A 25,099-nucleotide genomic window follows, 5' to 3' on the forward strand; every position below is an offset into this window, starting at 1 on the left:
AAGGGCAAAATAGGTTAGCCATTTGTTACTAAGGAAACTTTCTTCGGTAAAATAAAAGTAAAAAATATTAGAAACTATTTGGTACTTCTTTATTAAAGCGGCAACTGCATAAGCCTTTGGCAACATTTGAAATTTACATGCCCCAAATTAAGCTAGCCCCCATCAGTTGCCGAGTGGTTAAGACGGCTAAATGCTGGTAGTTTGACCAGGGTTTGAATCAAAGGAAACGCGCTGGATGCATGGTTAATTTTCGTTGTGCTCCGTATGTGTAATGGTATTTGGTGTATTTAATTATGGCAAAGCACACTAGGGCTATCTGCCTAAAGGGAGGGATGCCTTCGTGGAGGACTTTCTAAAGGAAACTGACTCGTATACACGTTACACATGGGGAAAACCACGAAAACGCCCATGCAGCCAGCCCGTTCGCGGGATTCGAACCTCGGACCGAACTACCAGTGTTCAGCGACTTTACCGCTCGGCCGCTGGTGGGCCCCGTATGTGTGATGTAAATACGAGACAGTTTTTCTGAAAACTTGAAGGCATCCCTAAGCTTAATAGATTGCCCTCGTCTGCTTTGCCGTATTCAAATAACCTAACCTAACCAGATTAAGCACGTTTTGGTTAATAAACGCGATTACCCTGCAAAAAGTACCATTTATTTTATTCTGGGGAAATTTTCGGTTTATTAATAGAAGAGAAACTTAATCGGTTTAACCTTAGAATATGGGTAAACACCGGATTTTGCAACTTTTGGAGACATTATGAGCAGTAAACTCGTCATTTTAGTGTTGGCAATAGTTTTCAAAATCGCGCCAGTGCAGTACCGTATACTACAAATACCGCTTAACCTGCAAATATGCTTGTAGGGATAGACATAAATACGCTTTAAATTTATATAAAATTAAGCGTCTGATCCTAGTTTACTGTACACACGGGATTTGGCGACTTTTGGAGATTCATCCTGAATCGGGTGGTTTCAAATGCGTCATTTTAGTGTTGGTTACAGTTTTCAAAATCGACCCAAGGCCATACCGTATACTGGGATTTTACTAAATTAAGTTTGCTTTTCGATTCCATTTACAGAAATATATTTTAATTTGTTATATAAAGTAAAACTCAGAATAGCAATACAAATTAAAAGAACACGAACCGAAAGAAAAAAAAAAGAATTTGCATTTACTTTGAATTCTAAAACTGGTCTGCTGCTAAAAATATATCGGGGATTTAAGATGAAATTTAAAACATCAACATTCTTCAGCAAAAATACCCATCTTCATCAATATAATTTTTTCACTCAGCTTGTTAAAAATGCTTACAAAAGGTAGCAAATTCAGTCAATGATAAATTTAGCTAAATTTTCTTAACCAGACATCAAAACTTTCCCATAATGGATTTTTTTTACCCGAATAATAAGGAAAATCTAAAAATAATGTTTTTCATTTTATATTGTTATCCAATAGCAGTGGTACTTAAGTGCTGCGATTTATATTTAAAAAAAAATAGCAGAGTTTAGGTCACAATGAAAAATAATTGGCAGCCTGTGTAATTAAAGCTTAATATCTCGTTCATATGTGCAATAAACTTCAAACCTTTCTGTACATGAAATACTATTATACTTTATGCTTTGCAGAATTTAATTTTACTAAAATCGCAGATAGTATCTCATTCATCAACTAATTATATTTCGACTTTGAAAGTTATAACTTAGCTTTCAAATCTAAGTCAATAAATTCAGTAGTTGTTTTTTTTACTTTCTTGTACGAAGTATGTAATCGCGAAAAGCTTCAGGCAGCATATTTCAACGAAAATATCCACTTTGATCGCTTTCGAATGCAATTTAACGATGTTTTTGCGTGATATCTATACGTAAGGACAGAATAAAAGACTCTTTTCCTCCAAAAAAACTAAAAAACTGTTTTAAAATGAATTCTGAAGAGAATTTTTCGTGGCGTCTGTACGAACGTATGTACATACGTGCGTGCGTACGTACGTATCTCGCATAACTCAGAAACGAGTAGCCTCAGAACGTTGAAATTTTGTATATAAGACTACTATAACATGTAGATGTGCACCTCGTATTTTGGTTTCAATCGGCCGCGCCAAACGTATATAAATATATTTATAAATATATCCACTCTGTTATACCCGGTTCAGTAATCTCAGTTTCTTTACTCTTATATGTTTGTAAATTGTACATTTTTTGCTTTAAAAATGATTTAATTATGTTGTTTTTATCTTCCGGTTAAAGTTTTTATGCCTTTTGTAATTCTGGAAGCAATATTTGTACAATTATCAACAATTTAAAAGCTGTTTAAGTGCGGTTGAGTTTTAAATAACATGGCGGACATATTTGTTTACATTTGGAACAGCAGAATTGTAGATTTGTTGCCAATCTAGAGAGACTAAGCTTCGCAACACAAAAATAACGCCTTCATTTATTATTGCGAATTAAATCATGCTTAATCCTTTCTGGAATTTTTTCGAGGAAATAAGTATTTAAGATTTACTTCGTAATTTTTTATACAGATATTTTGAGTTTTTAAGTATTTTTGCCTTGTCGCGAAGTGAAAACTGAATTAATTGAATGAGCAATACTCAATCGCCTGTGAAAAACTGTTTCTTTTTCGTTTTGTTTGCTTAATTTCTTTTATACATTGTTCTTAGCTTTGTTATAGTATTTGAATAGAACATGTGGCAACGATTAGATAATTCTTTAAATGATATAAATTTTGTGCATTCTGAGTTATAATATGATCGAAATATAGTACTGTTAAGTAAACCTAGCGCCAGAGTGTCGCTATTGTAAACAAAATGAATTTTAAAGAATGCATTTATTCTATTGTGGTTTATGCGCTGTCGGCGAAGTAGGTTTTATTCAATCTAATAAGTTAAATGAAATGCAAGAAAAAATGCGTATAATTTAATATTCCGTACAAGGAAGTCATGTGGTGTATACATCAGATTTCTTATTTTAATTTAGGCAGTTCAAAATTAATTTTGATTGCAGAACAGAATAAAATTTTGCAGTTGGCAACAGCAAAGGATGAGGGACTCTTACAAGAGATACGCATTTCCTTGTTTCATGAGAGGACGACTTGTTGATTAATTCGGAAATTCCAAATTTATATCAAAACACTTTCTACCAATTAACAATTTCAGTTAAAATCTGTGAAATTATAATACAAAATTATTAGGAAGACATTGCTTTTAAACTTTCATATTTTTCTTGTCAGAAACTTTCAAATTTTTATTCATATGTTTTTTTGTTGAGAGATGCCAACAAACATAGTTTATATTAAATTCCTTACGTAGCAAGTAAATTATCATTATAGCAGTTTTAAGTCAATATAGCAGTTTTAGTTAGATCAGTATAGTAGTTTTAAAGCAGCAATCCTTACCTTTTTTACAAACTGTTATGTATTACTAACGTCCTACACTACAAAGTAAAAACATATTATTACGTGGGTACATGTTTGCAATGAATTGAATGTACACAGAACCGATGATATCTTTATAAAATTTTATTTTCCCAAAAGAAACACTTTACAGTTTTGGAACTTTTCACAAAAGTACCCGTACAGCTCTTTTCAGTATCACAGAGCACGATCAGTAGTGACCACTTCAAATCACTAAGAACGTTAAACATAAGACAACATAAAAAGATTAAAACGCATAAATTCAGACAATGATATGTCAGTACTCTGAGCTAAACTCTGAACTAAATCCTGAACTTAACTAAACTGATGCTCTCTCCGGTCTTATATAGTTTTGCTCCGTCCCACCCACCCCCCAGAAATTTCTCGTACCTTCGATTTCTCGAAATTGCTTGAAGGCACACACAGTTGCAATTACATCAAACAGGATACAGTTAAATTTACGTAGTGGTCAGAGCAATTGTGCGACAGTAATTTCCCCTCTCCCAACTGGGAATAAAGGTCTCCTCTGTAAGATCCATTTCAAAAGAAGGACTAGCGGTTGATTGTCACTCCAAAGAAGATCTCACCAAGCTCATGAGCTCCCTCCAAAGTAAAAAGGCCTCTGAAATATTTAAGACAAGGTTACCTAGCACAAGAATCCCCAGAGTCGCTATGCATAGCGTCTCTCCGGACATAACAAAAGAGGACTTAGAGAAAGTCCTAGGCTCCGATTCCATCTTTCCAAACAACAGGCAAAGGTCCTATATCGCCTAAAGGATAGATCCAATGGCGTCAAATGGGTTATTGAATGCAGCCCAGCGGCCTTCTTGCAACTCATGCAGTCTTCAAAAATTTTCATTGGCTGGCGAGCGCATCGGATTGCAGAGTTCTTTAACACAAGATGCTGCTTCCGATGCCAAGAATTCGGCCATACACAACAGGAGTGCAGGAACAATATGTACTGCGTCTACTGTTCAAGAAGTCACCTCACAAGAGACTGCACAGCAAGAGCCCCCACCTGCATCAACTGTGCAGATTTTAACCATCGTACCAACGGCAGACTGTACAGTGGACACCCAGCCTACGACACAAAATGTCCTACATATGCCAAATACGTTGAGCGCATCAGGCGCAGCACGACCTACGTCTAACCAGATTAAATTTACGGCAGATTTACGACAGACGTCTACCCAGATTGAATTTGAAGATGAGCCACTGCCTCCAACAAGCACCAGTGCACATCATGGTCCGATCGTTTCCTCTTCAGTTAATGTACCTCCTACACAACAAGTCTCTATCAAATGTGTCCAAATTAACCTCCAAAGGGCGGAGGCTGCTACCGCACAAGTCATACAACATGCCATAGATCGCAATATAGATTTCTGTCTCACACAAAAGCCCTACACTATGAAAGGTCGTGTAGCTGCACTTCCTTATGCGTGGAAAATCTTTCAACTCTGCAGCACAGGAAGAGACCAAGCCCCACGTGCTGCCATTGTGTGTTGTAACCCCCTCTGGACGCCACAAGTGGTTCATCTGCATCGAGACTATGTAGTCATCCTGGTTATCTTCAATAACTCTCAATTCCTGCTCACTTCACTGTATTCGTCACCACAAGAAGACATTCAAGCCACCCTAGACTTCATAAGCGAGACCAAAAGAACATGCCCCAAACTCCCTCAAATAATATGTGGCGATTTTAACGCCCATAATGTCAACTAGGGCTACTCCACCACGAACCCCAAAGGGCAGCACCTAGAAGACTTTCTTACAACCAATCATTTGCATCTGCACAATACTCCCAATGCCCCACCAACATTCGATAATTCATATAATATCGGGTGGCCAGACCTTACCATCTCCACGGAAGACATGAGCAATTACTTGCAATTCTGGTCAGTTTTAAATAAAAAAAGCTGCTCTGACCACAATTACATCCACTTTGAAATTAATTTGGATACCACTATCTGAATCATAAGACGGTTTAAACTTCCAGCATGCAAGATCCGTACTCTCTCGCGAGTTTTTGCTAATCGCCTCACTCAGAAAGAACAACGCTTACAGCAATGCAATACCCCAGATGATCTGGAAACCTTCACGGAGCAACTGCTGGATCATTTGCACCATGACTGACAGCAAATCCTGCCTTTTCGCACAGCGAAAAAAATACAGGGCATTTCATGGTGGAACAGGAGCCTTCGTCAACAGAGGCAAAAATGTAGAGCTCTTCGCCGACGCCTTCGCACTAACCTTGACGAAAACAACTGAGCTCACACTCTTGCAGCATACAGAAGGAAACGTGCAAATTATAAACGGAGTATTCTGCAAGCGAAAGTATCCAGCTGGAGGGCTTTTTGTACCAGCAACAATAACCCATTTGGCATTTTGCCGTATGAAGGCAACAATAACCCATTTGGCATTTTGCCATATGGCATTTTGCCGTATTTGCACAAAATCGCAACCCAGAAAGTATTCCAGCCGGCTCAAATCCATGCTCTCCCTTCACCACAAAGCGCATCGGACAACCTTGCAGCAGATACTGATCGTGCTCTTCTGGATGCCATTTTTATAGCCGACTGCCCGGAAGATGACACACCAGAGCAGCGGAACATGCGCAATGACGAAAGCATCCCAGACACCTTTGATGATTACCTTTTTAACAACAGAGAAGTTAAGCAAATCTTTAAACACCTGCCTGTCAAAAAGGCCTCCGGACCAGACGGCCTTGATTACGCACTCATTAAAGTGGCTTACAAAGCTCGACCCGGTTTTTTCACCCTTCTTTTCTACAAGCTCTTGCAGGCGGAAATCTTCCCCGCAATCTTCAAAAAGGGACAAGTTGTCCTGTTCCTTAAAAAGAATAAGGACCCGACCAACCCCAGATCTTACCGGCCAATCTGCCTATTGTCATCCTTAGGAAAAATTTATGAGAAGCTGCTGATCAACCGCCTTAGCCACCATTTACATCGCAACCACTACCTGAGTCACCGTCAGTTTGGATTTCGCGCAGGCTACTCTACAACGCATGCACTGCACACCATCCTTGAATGTGTTCAGAACAATAGATCTCTTAAGCTTCATACGGCATTTATTTCAATAGACTTGGAGAGTGCCTTTGACACCCTCTGGTGGCCTGCAATTAAACAGGCCCTCAGAGATGTCAAATGCCCTGCGAACATCTATAAAGTTCTCAACAACTATCTGCACGACCGGACCCTGCTAATCTCCAACAACAATGGTATCACTACAAAGTCGCAAGTTAGAGGCTGCCCTCAGGGCTCTTGTGCTGGGCCATTGTTATGGAACCTAACATTTAATGCTGTTTTAAAAACCACCTGGCCGCTGCACACTACTATAGTGGCTTATGCTGACGACGCAGCTCTCATTGTTCAAGGCCGGACCCGTGACGAACTGGAAAGGCATGGTACGGAAGTCTGCAAAATCTTCACCGACCTTTGCCAGAAGCTCAGACTAAATGTGTCCTACGATAAGACATCAACCCTCATAATTCCCAGACCTGGAGTTAACCCCACCAGACGCCCCTGTATTAAATTAGGTGGAAGAAATATCAAGATCGTGCGCAGCCTCAAGTACCTCGGTCTCACCTGGGACCCGAGGTTAACGTGGATACCGCACCTTCAAGAAATCCGGCGCCGCACAACGGCTATAGCCACAAAGACCAGGCAATTTCAAGGTCATAATTGGGGCCAGAATGCTCATATTTTGAGATACTCTATACAACGGTTGCTGAGAGAGTTGCCCTTTACGCTGCTGCCATCTGGGCCCACCCTATGGGGGCAAGAAAAATCAGGCAACTTTCTGCCATACAACTACCTTTCGCGCTGAACATCTGTAGAGCATACCGGACTACAGCAACGAGTTCTGCATTGATCCTGGCAGGCCTTCTACCCCTACATATCAAGGCACAGGCAGAAGCCGTCTACACTAGGCTAATTCACTTACGACGGGACGCCACCTTGAATGGCAGGACTCTCTGTCCGATCACTTTTGAACACCCTCGAGATGTCCTTCAAACACACCCAGCCCTTAAAGGCAAGGGAGTTGGAGTGACTATTTCTACAGAGCCTCCAGCAAACATGGCTAATGACAACAAAGCCTATATTTTCACTGATGGCTCCAAGTTCGAAAATGGAGTCGGATGCGCTTTTGTGCAATTTGAGAATCACATTACGACTCATGAATGGAAGGGCCACCTAGCTGACTCCAACAGCGTCTTCCAGGCAGAAGCGCTCGCTCTCATAGCAGCAGTTCAGCATATAATAGAAGACACCGGTATTAATAATGCAACCATCTTCTCGGATAGCGCATCTACATTGTACGCCATCCAGAACCATATGCACACGTCGCAAATTATTATGAATTTGCAACAGATGCTAAGGCTCAACAGCTCCCGCGAGATCTCCATAAAATGGGTCAAAGCCCACGCAGGCATCCTTGGTAACGAAGGAGACCAGCTTGCGAAGGAGGCAGCTAACAACATTGCAGCGCAAGAGCTGTACGTTCCATCGCCTCCTCAAACGTCTACTCAAGGATGAAGCTGCCGGCATATGGCAATCAGAGTGGGACCAAAGTGACACAGGCAGCAGAACTTATATGTTCTTCTCAAAAGTGTCCACTGACCGTACTATAGGAATTGCGCCATTGTCACACTACATCTCCGGACATGGCCCTTTCCCTACTTACTTCTGTAGGCACGGAATCTCAACTACAAATGTATGTGTGTGTGGCAACGAAGGCACACCCGACCATTATATCTACCAATGCCCACTTACGTCGCAGTACCACCTGCCTACACCATCCAGCAATGAAGAGGCATTCTACCGCTTCACTATCAAAAATAAGACCACGACAAATAAAATCTGCCGCATTCTGAAGGCAATAACGGCATTAGGGCAAGACCTTTGTCAGCCTACTTAATATGAAGCCCCTCTCTGAGTCTGAAGCATGCATTTGTCAGCAACATGTGTTCTTGCATGTCTTGTCAAGTGTTCTGTTCTCAACAATTCTTCATGTACTTTTTTTCAGCAATTCATTATGTACTTTAGTCAGCCAATTGCATCATGTGTATCTATGCTTTACTGTGTGTACAATCAGTGTCACGGATGTCATATCTTCAGCCATCTATCATCAACCATATGCTATTATACGTCTTTGTGTGTACCTTGTACCACGGGTGACATATCTTCAGCTATCAATCATCAACCATGTGCTATTATGCATCGTTAATATCATTAAGTGTACCATACTAATGTTTATCTGCATCATTTAATTGTCTGCATCTTGTCTACACGCAAGTTTTGTTTGTGCACTATTGTCGTTTTAGCATCATGTGGTCAATAAGTACACCACAACATGTATATTTGCATGTCTTATCGTGTGCACTATTAACCGCTCAGTGTACTATTAGTATCTTCGCATCATGTATCACCATCATCACATTACATCACGTATATATTAATGGACAATTGTGTGTTACTATCAAGTCACGCGTGCCTTATCATCAACTGTATGCTACTATGAGTCTCATAATTTTTATGTGCACCATATTAATGTTTATTTTCTTCATGTGTCTGCATCATTTAATCGTCTGCATCGTTTATATGTGTACTATTTGTCATCGAGTATACGTTCTGCATATATGTGTGTACTGCATCGTACAGTGGGAACTATTAGCACCATTACGTCAAGTACTCTTGTCACTATGCTGTAACACGTATCTTTGTATGCTCACATGTGTGTACTATTACCTGTTATGTGAATTACTAACTTTATTGCATCATGTACTATTACCATTATATTGCATCCTGTATATCATTGTATCATGTACCTTAGTCCTTACTCTGCATCTTGTATATCTACGCGTTTTCTTGTGCGTACTATTATTATCATGGCTTCATGAACTACTGTCATCACATTGCTTCACGTATATATGCGTGCCTTATTGAGTGTCCTCTCAGTATCACACGCGCTGTTTAAATAATTACGTGCTATTATGCTTCTCATAACATCATCAAGTGTTTTGTTTTTATGTGTCCACATTATTTAATTGTCTGCATCGTGTTTATCTATGTGTGTTCGGTGTTTATTTAGTTACGTGGATTTTAGTGTATCTTAGTGTACCTTTTTGTGTTTTTAGTGCTTTATGTGTTTCTTTATGTTTTTCTTTATATGTTTCCATTTATGTTTTATGTTTATGTCTTATTTTGTTCTACCTCTGTAACCATAACCATCAGTTGTCTCACGTTCTTACAATGTACTACATGTAGTCTAGCCCTTGTATGGCCATGTTAACTTTTAAGATCCTAATAAACTCCCGGGGCGGCCTCATGGGGCTCCAGGGAGTTGTTGCCTCTACACAGTGGAGGACGCGGGGTATATGCCTGTTTACCTATATTAGACACCAGGTAAACAGGCACCCGTCCTCCGTCACCTGTCACCTGCGACAGTAAATGCCATCTTTCTTGCTCATCAGGGTGTTTTCTACCTACCAATATCCCCTCTTTTATCAAGCCACTCTCTTCCAGAAAGAATGTCAGAATCTCATCAATTCTAGGAAAAGAGTAACTTTCGTTTTTCCTGACGTCATTCAACTGACGATAGTCAAAACAAAATCTAGTCGAACCTTCTTTCTTTCTCACCAGGATGATAGGAGAGGGCGAAGGACTTGCTGAAGGCTCGATAACTGCTTTCTCGCATGTCCTCCAGAAGTTTTCCTACCTCTTCTTGTTTAGCGATCGGTATAAATCATGAATGTTGATTGGAGTTTGATCTCTCGTATCAGTTTTATGCTGTGCCCAATTAGTTCCACATACGTCAGAAGATACGCAGGAGAAAACATCTTGAAATTCTCGAATGACACGTTCTGAAAGACTCCTCTCTTCATTGCTTATTTAATTCATTGCTCTTCATTGCTCTCTTCATTCTTCAATAATTCCGATATTAAGATATCCGAAGACATAGAGATTACAGGACTACTTATTCTTATTCCTTTAACGCAGATCACTGGAGTACATGCTTCAATCACTTCGACTTTCCTAAAGACTTCCGCTTTATCACTTATGTCACCGGGATGACGGCAGTCGATAGGTCGAGGAGTGCCGAGGCTACCAGTGCTCCTTTCCGGCTGCTACAGTTTTTGGAATATTCTATTATGGCGCGCGTACCGGAAATTCACATTCTTGCTGGTACTGTTATAGCATCTTGAGCTAATATTTAGTGGACGGATTTAACTCCTTCATTTGTAATTCCAAACTGGGCTATGTTTTCAGAGGCAGAATGCAATTTTTTTTTTTTTTTTTTAAGTCCATGGAAAAATTGTATTTCCTTAAAAAGTCTTATCCGAGTAAGCAAGGGTCTGTAATATTTGCCACATATGCCGTGTATTATGCCACATATTCGAGATAGGAGAAATAGAGGTAACAGTCAAGCAGTCGCATCCTAGTAAGCTGAGTTGAACAAACTGAACTGAATTGGTTTAATTTGAATACTGACAAATACTGGCTGTGCGTAAGAAGAAGGATGTGTTCGTTCGGAAGTTTTTAACAGAAACTGGCTCATATTCATCTTATTCATAGGAAAAGTCCCCAAACGCAGATCCAGCCGACCGTTCATTGGAATTTGAAGCCGGGTCTAACTATTTAGAGTTTAGCTGTCTCAGTGCTCAACCGCTGGTTGGCTATGAATTTAGACGAGTTCTTAAACCTGGTTGAATTTAAGAAAACCAAAGGCAATTGTGCAAGGAAATAAAGAACAAGAGAGTCTTCGATCTTTCAGGGCAAGATTCAGACTACACTGATCTAAAAATCTGTGAGATTCTATACGTCCACAGTGTATGTAAATATGTTTAACTCATAAATTTTAGAATGAAATTTAAATGAAGTAATTTTTTAATATTTAGCCTTTCTAACTTCGGTAGTGTTTATAACGTTCTCTGAAATTTATATTATGACATTTTGTGATTTTGGACCAGCGGGCAATTTTGTGATGCTGTACATTTCCCATGTAAGTAAACTATGACATGCCGCATAATGGTAGATTCATGTAATGAATGCTGCTGCGAAATAGATACTATCGTTATGTAAGGCACCATGAATCCCGCATTCATTCTCATAACTTGCTATCCGATTGAAAAGCTTCAAACTGTGGTGTTTTCAGCAAGAGATGGATATATTAACAGATATAGCTATATAAAGGGTGGTCCAAAATTCTTGAGCGCATTGCATATGAAAAAAATAACAAAATGAGGTGCGTACATTCTTATTATTTTCTTGGAAAGACAATTTAAAACAGTTTTACTCAAAAAAATTTTAAACGTTAAATAACGTTCAAATAAACTGTTTACGTTAACAAATAACTGTGTAAATAAGCTGTTTACGGCACTCAATACAAATGGGAAATGCGCTCAATAATTTTGGACTACTCTGTATGTGATAATTTCAAATATATGAATATGAAGTACTTTAAATTTTTTTAAAAAATTACAGTTTAGTTAGTGTCTTACAGAAATGCATAATTTAAATGGAAAGAGCAGAAAACGAGTTCTGCAGTTTTAAATTTCTCAGAACAGGTATTAATAATTTTAAACTACTTACTTCTTCGAAATTTCCACTGATTGCTACATCCACGAGACATTGGCAATGAGTTTTGTACATTACAAGGAAAACTTTCATCTACAAAATTCAGGTGCAAAAGTATGTTATTATTCATAATTTTAAAAATACTTTTCTGTTACTAAAACAATTCTTATTCTTAACAAACATTCAATTATTCAAGCAAAGTTACTCGCAGAGTTAAAATAAATCAAATTTGACTTACAGTTAATTAAAAAGCGTTTAATAAATAATCTGTTTATATTTTATATCTATATATGTAATAATAAAATTCCATAGTCAAGAATACACTTAAAATTCTAATTGTATGTTCTTTTCATTTTTTAATGGCGACGGTCTCTTATTTGAAAGTGCGTGGAATTAAATCCACAGCCCCTTAGTCAAGTTGTTTTTCCCGCCTTTTCTACACGTACAGTTATAGAATGCTCTGAAAATATTTAAAGCGAACTGGCTTGGCTGACGAGGCTGACGTCATTTCTTGGAAGCTCCGCCTTTCCAGAGACTATAAAAGGTCTCGCAAAAGAATATCGGGGCTTTTCTTTAATGCAACGATGCAGTAAACTTCATACAAAAAGTTATTAGTAATTCTTTTTATTTACTCCGGATATCTGATTTTGTAACTGCTATTTCTCCTGAATAATAATAAATGGATCCTGTTTTTTAAACTTATCGTCTGATAATTTAAGCTACGACTACATCTATATTTCTTCAACTATCTATTTATTCTGGACAAAAGCTGATACATCCCATATATATATATATATATATATATATATATATATATTAATAAATAATCATATGTAAGTAAGGACTATTAAGAATCGTATACTTCTTTTATATACGTTTACATAATAATGTTTTGTTTTCACATTTTTACATGTTTTACTCTTTTCATGAATTCGCTACTTACGTTTGTTCTTAAAGTTTTTGATACATTTAGATAAAGTTTTTCATTCCAAATAATTTTAAACATTTAGATCGTGTAGGGGAATTCTCGATATACATATGGTTTTGTTAAATTTGGGGAATTAAATATTTACATTTAATTTCATGTCTATTTTCGATTTGCATCATGTTAAGGACAAAACACGATGTCTGAACAGTTGAAGAGGGTGCGAAATAAGCTCTCAAGAGTCAGTATTTGTTCATTATTCTTTCAATTGTTCATTTTTAAGTAATTTTCTTTATATGACTTTAATCATCATTGACAATTTTTTTCACAATTTTATGCATATCCTCTACTATTGGCCATTGCTAGTAAAGCAATTTTTCCATGCCGATTTTTTTAACTTACAATTAACTTTTACGATTTAATACTTGCAAAAAATTTTCTATAATTGTTTTTAATTTAAAAAAATTAAATATTACTTACAGTTAGGAATTTAAAAATGTTTTAAACTTCAAATTGTAATTCTTTATTAGCTTTCTCAATTTAATTAGAAATACAAGAATTTTAACAGGAGTATTTTGTATGAGCAGAAAATAGTGTCGCCAGCCTGTCGCCGACCAAGTAGGACATTTACGAGTAGCGCATGTGCAATAGAAGCAGCGCTGAATGTCTGTGAGAAACTGTTTCTCTTTTATTTGTTTAATTACTTCTATACATCGTTTGAGATTTATTAGAGTATTTGAATAAAACATGAGACAACGATTAGATCACATAATTTTTGTGCACTTGCCGGGACTCGAACCACGGACCTCTCGAATACGAGCTGAGTGTGTTGACTACTATACCACGAAAGCATGCTAAGAAGGACAATCGCCAAATCCTGGTGGTGGAGAATTATCATCCGCCCCCTTTTATTAGTTTGGGAGCCACTGTAGAGACATTAGGTTATTTTGAAAACAGGAGAGATGAAAAATGAGGATTGCCCTCGCCGCGACTCAAACCATCAACCTTTCAGTTACGAGCTGACTATTACACCACGAAGGCATGCTAAGAATGCAGGAGAAATACTTTATACGCTCTTAAGTGAACCTAGCGCTATATTGTTGCTATGGTAAATAAAGAGTGAATTTTAAAGAGTGCGTTATTTCTATAATATGTGTGATATTATTCTATTGTGAATCATGTGCTATCGACGAAGTAGATTTAATTCAAGGAGTATTCCCCTTTAATTATAAATATATATATATTATATGCTTAAATTATCGAAAAACAAATATTTATTTAAATTAAATAATATCTTTAAAACGGCGAAAGATTAAAAAAAAAAAAAAAAAAAAACCTTCACTTTTAATGAATCTAACGGTTAGATAGGTCCCCCACGAAGGCACCCTCCATTAGGCAGATAGCTCTTGGGGCTTTGCCGTAGTCACATAAACTAAATCAAACCAAGTAAATATATTGGATAACTTTCCAGACTGTTTTCTTCAGTAGCTGGTAAGTAGTAAATAATAACATTGAGAAGGAATGTGTTCAACAAGCCTTAATAATATCTGCTTAGAATGAATAAAGAAATACCAGTCCAGTATATTACCTCAGTTCATCTTCAAATCTGTATAACTTATCAAGTTTGGTGTAAAAATTACAATTAACAAACTGGAAGAAAAACACTCCGATATGTTTGAGATAGGCGAAAAAGCAGTCCTAAGCTGCTGTAGATAAGGCTCACCAACGGCCGAAGAGTAAATTCGCTAACGCTGGTATAGTTCGACCGTCTGAAGCGCAACCCTGGTTGGCATTCTGCCAAAACACATAGACTCGTCCAAAAGGGGCGGTATTATTTGCTGCGACGTGAAAAGGTCTTCTCTTCTCAGGAAAGAGATATGCTGGAGGAAAAGAAAGTCTCCATCCTTCGACCCTATTTTGAGAATAATTCGGTCCGAATGGGGCACGCATGTTTGCGCTCATGGTCGCGGATGAGGCGGTCGAACTATAGTTGGGTCCGGGTTTCGAATCCCGGCAAACAGGTTAGCTGCATGGGCATTTTTGTGAGTTTCCCATGTGTAACGTCGATATGAGCCAGTTTCCCTTATAAAGTCCTTCACCGGGCATTCATCCTTATGGCGGATGCCATTGTGTGCGCCGCCATAATCAATTAATAAAAATAAATCTGCTGTAGAATTTGAACTTAACTATGTTAATTTCGGAATCATTAGAGATTAGCGAGATAAAATTATTTTTAGCTTTTTGATGCCCTGCGAAATCGATAGAACGTGTTTCAACTACACCAGTCTAAGTTTGCTTCCCCCTCCTAATTTTAATCATCGTTTTGTTATTTTAAGTAACGGGATACTCTAAAAAGAGATTAACATAGCAAAAAATTTATTTACATCATGCTTACTCTTTAGTTAAACTGCTTGGAGTTAAAATCGATAAAAATGCAACTCTACCAAATATGAAATACCAAATCAGAAACTCTGGAAAATGCTTCAATTAATATTCGTTAAAAATTCATTACTTGTTGTATTTCTAATAGCAGAATTGCTTGTTATAAGTTTAAAAACTAATCAAAGCATTTTCAAGTGAATAATTAATACCACTGCTAAAATGAGCAGTGTAGACAGATAAAAATAAAACATCCCACCAGCGGCTGAGCGGTAAAGTCGTTAAACACTGGTAGTTCGGTCCGAGGTTCGAATTCCGCGAACAGGCTGGCTGCATAGCGTTTTCGTGGCTTTTTCCCATGTGTAACGTGTATATGAGCCAGTTTCTCTTAAGAAGTCCTCCACGAAGGCGTCTCTTCCCTTAGGCAGGTAGCCCTCGAGTGCTTTGCCATAATCAAATACACTACACCATCAAACAGATAAAAATAATCGTAAGTGAACTTAAGTTCAGTGGAAGCCCACATGAATCCGGCTACAGTATTTCTGAGTTTTTGAGGGTAATCGTAATCCCAGAGAGAGTCCGCCGATACGTTTTCTGTACAACTGAATCGCAATACAAGCAGCTTATTCAGATATTAAGGCAACATTTGTTTCAGCAGTTAGTAAAATTGACGCTAGACTGTCATGGGAAGATCAAAACAAGCGGGAAAACTTCAGTACTTATAGAACAAATCTCTCCTTTTGAAATACAATCTATTCAGAAAAAATGAATTTATATATGAATTCTACTCAATCGGTCAAGATATCCTTGAACGAATTAGAAATCAAAATAAGGGCTCACTGTACGGAATAAAATGTTTTTAAATATTTTGTGATTTTGCTGTTAAATTAAATTTAATGAGGCACACGTGCGAGCAGCGTGATATTTAATAAATAAAGTTAATAAAAAAATAATAAGAAGATTAATAAGAAGAATAATAAGAAATAATAAGAAGATTAATAAGAACTTAATAAGAAGATTGGAACATTCGTATGATAAACTGAGAAAAGACAAATAAATATACAAACGTGTATGCAACACTTAACACTGCAACGGAAATTCTAAACATATGTTGCTATACAGCTTTTAAACAATTTTGTGATTTTGTAGTTGAACGGTATGTGGCGTAAATGTGAAGAAAACGATGCTTAATACAAGGGGTCATCAAATGAAAAAGGTACGAAACGACAAGGTGGGTCCAAATGTAGACTTTATTCAATATATACACCATAGGCCTGAGCAAAATGATCCCACTGATGAACAAGCCGCAGGATTCCTTGTTCCCAGAATTCCTGTGGCCGTGACGAGACCCACTCCTTCAGCGTCCTTGAGTACGTCGTCTGAGTTGAAGCGTTTCCCTTTCAGGTGTTTCTTCAGTGGACCAAACACATGGAAATCGCAGGGCGACATGTCCGGACTGTAGAGCGGATGGTCCGACGTCTCCCATTTGAACTTGGCCAGTTCCATGTGTGTGACTCTGGAGACGTGTAGACGCGCGTTATCATGGAGCAGAACCACACCCTCCGTTAGCAGCTCCGGTCTTTTGTTCTTGATGGACCTGCTTAGGCGTCGAAGTGTCTCACAGTACACATCGGAGTTAATGGTTTTTCTGTGCTCGAGGAATTCCACAAGTAGCGTACCTTGAACGTCGAAAAAGACTGTGAGCAACACATTGCCTGCTGACGGCACGGCTTTGAACATTCTAGGGGGAGGTGACGACGCATGCTTACACTGCATGCTGTCCCGTTTTGTCTCTGGCTCGTAGTGATGGCACCAGGTGTCATCACCTGTGACGATCCGCTCCATGAAAGCGGGGTCTTCCTGATACCGAAACAGATGTTGCAGTGCTAGCCCCATACGCAGTTCCTTTTGCTGGTCGGTGAGCTGTTTCGGAACCCAAGCGGCACACACCTTCCGATATCGCAACCTGTCCTGAACAATTGCCCACACGTTTCCATAGCTGACATCCACCTTCACCGCCAACATTCGCAATGTGACACGCCGATCACTTCTCACTAGGTCATCCACCTTGTCGATGAGATCGCTCGTGATGACAATGTTTGCCCCGCACGGGTGTCCAGACTCTGCTCTCAACTGTCAACTGTCAACTGGCCTTGTCTCGGATTATCACACACACTCTCACGGCCTTCACGAAAACGGGCACTCCATTTTCTGGAAAACGGGCACAGACTTGCCAGAGACACATTTCTCCCCGTAAACTGTCACTATCCGGCGATGAATAGCTGCCGGTTTCTCACCTTCCGCTGTCAGAAATCGGATAACACCTCGCTGCTCCTCAGTCATCGAATTTTGCAACGCGAACGCCATCCTGTCCTCATTCGCACTGCCGCATCATTTGGACGCCGCTTTTGATAAGAGCCTCTGCTCTCTCCTGTGCATGCGGGCCACCCGCGCATGCATCGATCTCAGTCAGAGACTCCAATCGCATCCCGAGATGTCTCGCTACGTTCTCCTATGGCAGAATATGCAAATATTTAATTGTTACGTGTTTACGTCGTTTCGTACTTTTTCATTTGATCACCCCTTGTAATAAAGCTAAAAAGACAATAACCATAATAATAATAAAATCTGAAAGCTTTGAGTTTTTATATTACGCCCAAAAGCGTGTTTTTTTTTTTTTGTTTGTTTTTGTTTTGTTTTGTTTTTTGTTTTGTTTTTGTTTTTCATTTACACATACATACACATTTCGAGAGCATTTGGGCTAACGCCCGTGTGGAATAAAAATGGTTAAAAACTACACATCTTTAGAATTTCCGATAGACAGTCTCGCGCGTCCCGGGCTACAGATAAAAATATTTTATTCCGTATAGTGCGTTGCCACTACTTGCTTTGAAATCGTTGAGTTTCTTAATAAAAAATTCGTTAAAGTTTAAAAAATACGAAATAGATTGTAAAACAAATTCGGAACTTAAGATTCGGTCTTCCAGGTGCCCTATTCAAGTGGAAGACTACGTTATTCAAAATTTGATGTTCTAGGTATCGCTGCTTTTTCACATTGCGAGAAACATACATACATTTCATTCAACTTCTTCATTATTTAATTTCTTTAAATATAATAGAGAACGATAATATTCGGTGGCAACAATTTGAAAAGTGATACAGCCATTTATAGCGATTGCCGCAATGCCGTTTTGAGTAATAGTGTTAAAGTGGGACACCATGGGGTGGTTCTTGATTAAAAATTTGGTCTACATGGAGCAATTAAAATTTTCATAGAATGCAAAAATAGCATTGCAATATATTTTTTTAAAATTTCAAAATAAGTGCAAGTTACAAATATTATACTTTAAAAAATTATGTATAGTATTATTCTATTATTTTACATGTTTCTCATTTGAGTGAAAATTTGTTTTATTAAATTGCTGTCGTTGTTTAAAAGGTCATGAAGCTTTTCACAATAATTAGTTGAATTATATTTTACATATAAAATGGCTTTTAAAGTGTCAACACTTAATTGTGATTTTTCTGATATCCATACTTTATTTACCTTAGAAAAAAACGCGTTCAGTCGCAGCATTAGTTCCTGGTAAGGACAGAGCGTATTCCACAATTTTTAGTGCATTATTGTAGAGAACATGGTTTGTTTCAAAATGATGAAATACTATTTCTAACCATTTGTTCTCTTGTGAGACTTTTGCTGATGCCCAAGATTTAACCTTTTCCTTATCAATATATTTTTTAATAATGGTACCTCATTAAAAAGATCATTTTAGGAAATATTGCTATATGGGAAATTTTGAGTAATATGATCGAATGGTTTTCGTCATCATTCCAATTAAGTTCTTGTTTTAATGTAACCTAATGAAAATAAATGTTTAGTGTCATTGTAACGTACCTTCCAATCTTCTAAATAATCTATGCAGTTACTATAGAACTTTTTAATGTGATTCATGATATCTGCACAATTTATTGCATCTCGTTCTTCTATCTGGTTCATACTATTACGGAAAGTTAACGGAAGAAAATTATTTTCTAACTGCTCTTGACACTGAAATTTTAAATAATTAACTTCATTTGCTACTTCGATTACCGAAACTTTGTCACCTGCAATAAGTTTTATAGCATTTTGAAAGAAAGCTACTTGATTGTGTACAAACTCTAGCCAAATTGTTGAAGATTCTTTTTCAACGAGCGTAGTGTATATGTAGCTATAAGAATATATTTTGTCGTGCTTCCAAAAATTGGGACTTCTTTAAAATATCGCGGGATAAATTGTTAAAAATCGGGACTGTCCCGCCAAAGGAGGGACGTCTGGTCACCTTAGACTAATAGCCCTTCTGGACTAAGTAGCAGAAGTGAGTGCAAGAGCAGGCTGGTATACTGTGAGCACAGGAAGAGTGTAGAAAACCTTAACAAACCCTTTTCGACGACCATTAAATTCTGGAACCTTTCAAATTTTTTATAACTTGATTTTTTTTTTTTTTACATTTATATAATTTTCTCTTCCTCTCCCCCCTCCAATTAATTTTTCTCCCGAGATTACTAGGGGTTTGTTCTTCTAATTTTAATCATTAAGTCCTAATAATGAAGCAAAAAAATGCTTTAATTTGCTTACTTAAGTGATATTCTGCAGTTTTTTCAGAGCAGTCAGTTCTCCATTTTCTCCCCATATCGTGACTAATGAAATATTCCCCAATACAATGTCAGTGATAAACCGCAACACAAAAACTTCCAGAGAAATGGTAATAAATTTGGGTGAAAGCTGTAAATCAACGCTATTTTGCAGCTGCTGTACTCGTAGGATACGACTTCCGCTGATAAAATCCGTTTACACTTCCCGAATAACTTTTACTTGTTTACTTTCATGTTTTCGCGATGTAAGACCAAAATCGCTTTCATACGCCTGTCACAAGTAAATTATGACTCAGCGCAAAGTAAAATCGGAGAATTTCCACGCCACGAAAACGAGGAATTAAAACTATTTTGAGCTGTATTCTTTTCTTTAATTAATTAAAGGGCATTTCATCGTTTCATGAGTTACTTGTTGCGTAACATAGTGTTTATATTTTGAACATTATTTTTTACAAATTTTGATTTACCTGCAATCAACTTCGAAATTTGTTGTAAATAATTATTCTAATACCTTATGTTGCAAATTTCTTATTTTATACAATTTTCGAAGACAATCGATCAAATTCAATCTTTACTGCTGCTAATAAACAAATATAGTTAAAGACTCTTGACTCGCTTCTTTCTTGGGCAGAAAAAGCCAACTGATTATGGTTTCGGACTGGTTGGGTATGATTGGTAGTGAGCGTGAATTCACACTCGGCACTTATTAGGCGACTCCTTGTTAAACAAGAAGAGAAAAAGTCCGATAATTAGTTTGCTATTAATAATGAGGTCTTTCGATCCAAGTTTTAAAGCAGAGTACCTTTCAGCTAAAACTCTTTTCGTAAAAATGGCACATCACACCACGTTCCATTCCTACTGAAAGACTCGGTGGACTTTTATACCTTACCATCAAATTGTTTTATTTTCATATCTCATCCAACTGATCCTAACTTTATTCAAATTTACAGTACAAAAATGAAAAAGGATATAAAAAAAAAAAAAAAAAAAAAAAAAAAAAAAACTATGTACAGTATTTACAAGATTTAATGACCAAGGGTACTCTGGTTTTATCAGGCATTTAAAATAATGGTGGTTGTTAAAGTGGACTTTATACATCGTTTATGAAATATTGTTTCTAAAGCTTTCTTCATGATAAACGTATGTCCATGATAAACGTGTCAGGCCTGCGTGGAGATTTGGCTAGAATTTCTGATGACGATGAATATACCGGAAAGAGAATTTGTTTTCTCGTGATAGGCACGGACAAGTCTTGATATACCGAGATGCAGTCGTTAATTCTCCAGTTGTACTGCAGGCGAATTTTATTTATTTATTTATTTTTAAACGAATTCTCTGCAAATAGCTGGGAAATTTGCCGTGGTTTTTCAGAATTTGGTTTAAGTGGCAATCCATCTTAAATCTATTGGTAGATACTTGCGACACGGAAGTCGACCGTCTTTTTGATTCTCCATTCCATTGCCTACTGCCGCAGAATAGTTGGTTGATTTATTTGCTCACGTTTTCTGGGTTTTTCGAAGTTTTTAGTGGAGGCTTGCTCGTGACGCCATCAGTGGTCGAATCAGAAGTGGGGTGCAAAATAATCGCGTTGCCAGAGTTGTCAGAAGTCACAAGAGTACACAACTTTACTTCGTCGCAAAAGAGTTCATCAGTGGCGAATTTAAGTAATTCAACTCTTTCAAATTTGAGAGCACTGGCTGGCTTCGCGGGCGCCATACTATCGTTCCTGCTATATTTTTAATGTTTCTTGTAGTCTTGCGTAGGATATTCTCCTTTATTTCTTCGGAGTAGACTACCTTTTGTGTAGCCTTTAGCCAAAGGATATGTATGTTAAAATTGATAGCTTCGCGAAAGCAGAAGTGGCTCCATCAGACAGTAGAGGAAAACGGAGGCTACACTGACTACCAATAAGTATTTGGACACCTGTGATAGAAAAGAAAAACTAACTTTATTCAAAATCAATAGTTGGTAGAGCCTCCACGAGAGGTAATTACAGCGTGGACCCTCCGGGGCATACTTTCCACAAGTCTTTGTTTGACAGCTAGTGGTATTTTCTTCCACTCGGCTTGAAGAAGACATAGAAGTTCCTTCACCGATTTTTCACGGGTAGTGCACTCCTGAATTCGACGATGCAACTCGTCCCAGAGGTTCTCGATAGGGTTCAGGTCTGGACTCTGGGCAGGCCAGTCCATTCGATGAACTCCATTGGCATCCTACCAAGCCTTGGTTAACGTCGGAGCATGACAACTGGCATTGTCGTCTTGAAAATAACAGGGGTCCAACCCGTAAAACTGCCACAACGTAGGAAGCACATTGTCACCCAAAATAGTGCAGTAGGCATCGGAGTTGAGCTTACCATGAATGGGGACCAAGGGTCCCAGCCCATACCAGGAGAAACAGCCCCAGACCATAATTCCACCTCCGCCAAACTTGACTGTTTGCACAATGTATTCTGGCAGGAGACGTTCTCCAGATAGACGCCAGACCCAGACCCTGCCATCCGAACTGTAAAGGGTGAACCTTGATTCGTCACTCCAAAGAACAAGTTTCCACTTATCTACGGTCCAATTTCGATGTGCTTTGCACCACATTAACCGAGCAGCGAGGTTGAACTTTGTGATCAAAGGCTTATGGGCAGCAGCACGACCATGAAAACCAAGCAGATGTGTTTCCTTACGGATGGTATTCATTGAAACAATACTCCCGGATGCCTGTTGAAACTCCTTGCGGATGAGGGCCATCGGTTGGGTGCGGTTCTTCCGAATTTCTCTGCACAGCTCTCGTCGGTCTCTATCTCTCAGTTTCGTTGGTCTGCGGACTCGGGGCACATTCCGACAATCACCGCTCACCTTCCACTTCTTAATCACATAGGCCACTGTCGATTTTGGGTACTTCAGATCGCTAGATATGTCCCTTAAGGATCGGCCACATTTGTGATACCCGATAATTATACCTTTCTCGAAATCAGAGAGCTCCGAACTGCGAGGCATCTTGCATGCGACTAAAGCCGATCCTGTTTCTTACACGATATATACCGGAGGAGTCCGTGACGTACCTTAGGACCGCAGATATCGTCATTTGCGTAGGTTTCCAAATACTTATTGGTAGTAAGTGTATTCATCCAGCCTCAATATCATTTTGCGTATGTGAGAAATAGCTGTCGAACCAGTATTGAAGCAGATACAACCTGAATATTTTTTGCGCATGTTCAAAAGAGTTATCAAGTCTGTGTCGAGGGTCGAAGGTAATATTCGTCCAGCGTACAGAATTCTGTAATACCATTTTTCTCCACCGTATCTACTTAAATCAAATTAGTGATCCGTGCAAGTCGATTAATTAATGGATTATTTATTTTCACTAACAAAATCTACAAAATTCTGGGTTTAAATTATCCCGAAACTTTTCGTCCTTCGAGGATGAATCCTACAGTTCTTCGAATTTGTATCGTATTCCTCAATACCCTGTACACATGGCGATTTGGAGACAAGACCTGGTGAGGTGAATTAGTCCCTCCGCGATACAGCGGCGCAATAGTCAAACCGGTTTTACATTACGCTTAGGGAAGTTTTCCTTCCTTGGATACTTTTTCTTTGCTTTAGCCTCTTAATCTTTCGTCCCCTTTGTCACCTTTATAAGCCGTTATACAATTATTTTGATGATAAATATTGCTTGCTTACTTAAAGTAATATCCCAAGAAAATAATTAACATTTCATATGAAAGGAAATTTGAATTCATAAAAGACTCTCACAAAGACATAATTAAATAAAATACTACACGTGATCGTATAAGGAGATTACGTGATGCACATAATGACCGCACATGTTCGGAGAAGCTGTAAAGGAAATAATAGTTTCTCACATTAATCCGAAGGTTTTAAATTCTTGAGTATTGCTTATTTGCTTGTTCAGCCTATTACAGCGAAGCACACAAGGGTTAACATCCTAAAAGAGCGACATCTTCATGAAACACGAAACTGGCTCATTTCCATATTATACCTAGGAAAAACAAGGAAAATGCCTATCCAGTTAACTCTTTCCAGAGGAATTCAAATCGGGCTCGAACCGACAGTTTTATCCACTTGTGGACCAATTCAAATAAACTGGAATCTTTAGTTTTTCTATGGTGTTAGTTTAAAAAAATCAAGAATTGCATATAATTGAAGAATTATTCACAAAGTTCAAACTTAATGCAAAACAATATTCCCTTCCCTTATAAAGTCCTTTGTTTCTTTTAACCTTGTTAAAAACAAAGAATTACATTTTCTTTCAAAATTGCTCATTGTTTTTAACTAATCCTTTAATGTTTAGTCTCTAAATTATATTAAGCAATTCTAAAAATATATAAACGTAATTAGACACAATTAGATAACTATGCGCCATTTGAAGACATTTATGTATAGGACGGAGGGGGATGCGTGTCGGAACTATGAGCGCTCTCGAAAAGGTCTCCAAATTAAGGCCGATTAGTTTAAAGAAATAACTTTCTGTTGCGGTCTCGGTTTATAACGAACCCCGGATATAGCGAACGAAGTTTTGGCCCCATCCAATATCTTATACACTTATTTTATATAGTTGTAGAGAAATTCCAAACGCATGAAAATCGGATATAACAAAACTTAAGTCCTTTTTTTTTTATTTTTACAATTTTTTCCAGAACTTCTCCATTTCTGACTTTTGAAATCATCCACGGCGATTATGACAGCAAAAAAACACTTTATAATGCTTTTTTTTTTTTTAAATCTTTCTCTCTACCTTTCGTTCTTTCTTTCTAAACAACCGCTATGCTTTTACACATTTTTGTGAGATAACGCATTTTTTTTTATCATATCGAACTAAGGCACCAAACTTTCGTTTCCTTGACGCTCGTTATAGCGAAGTTTGACTGCAGTAAATATAACCCTTTCTTTTAAGATGAAGGGTCCCAAATGTCTCCAGGTCAATAGGGTCCCTTAAGCCTCGTTTCTATTAATGTGGTATAAAGGCGAAGCGTTATTGGGAGAAAATTATGTGCAGACAGACGACCGTTCATGCTACTACTTGGGTCTGCGCTAACGGAAATTCGGTGATCAATCTCATTTACTGTCACCAAATGTCTGTATATTTAACTTACGGGATTCGGAATCTTGAGATACATAATTTCCATGTTTGGT

General features: G+C 38.0%; 1 protein-coding gene across 4 annotated transcripts in view; it reads right to left on the minus strand.

The window, feature by feature from the left end:
- Positions 1 to 25,099, minus strand: part of LOC118185464 (DNA-binding protein RFX6-like) — a 169,261-nt gene that overhangs the window by 73,282 nt on the left and 70,880 nt on the right. For all 4 annotated transcript variants that reach the window (XR_015039520.1, XM_085811010.1, XM_085811011.1 and 1 more), the window contains exon 8: positions 12,029 to 12,106. Coding sequence is in view for 3 of the 4 variants with exons in the window: in XM_085811010.1 (XP_085667136.1) it covers positions 12,029 to 12,106 (78 nt within the window). In the remaining variant the exon portion in view is untranslated. The remainder of the gene's footprint in view (positions 1 to 12,028; positions 12,107 to 25,099) is intronic.

This window comes from Stegodyphus dumicola, chromosome 2 (assembly GCF_044657685.1).
Source record: "Stegodyphus dumicola isolate Sdum_Otavi_A_Nest chromosome 2, ASM4465768v1".
NCBI lineage: Eukaryota > Metazoa > Arthropoda > Arachnida > Araneae > Eresidae > Stegodyphus > Stegodyphus dumicola.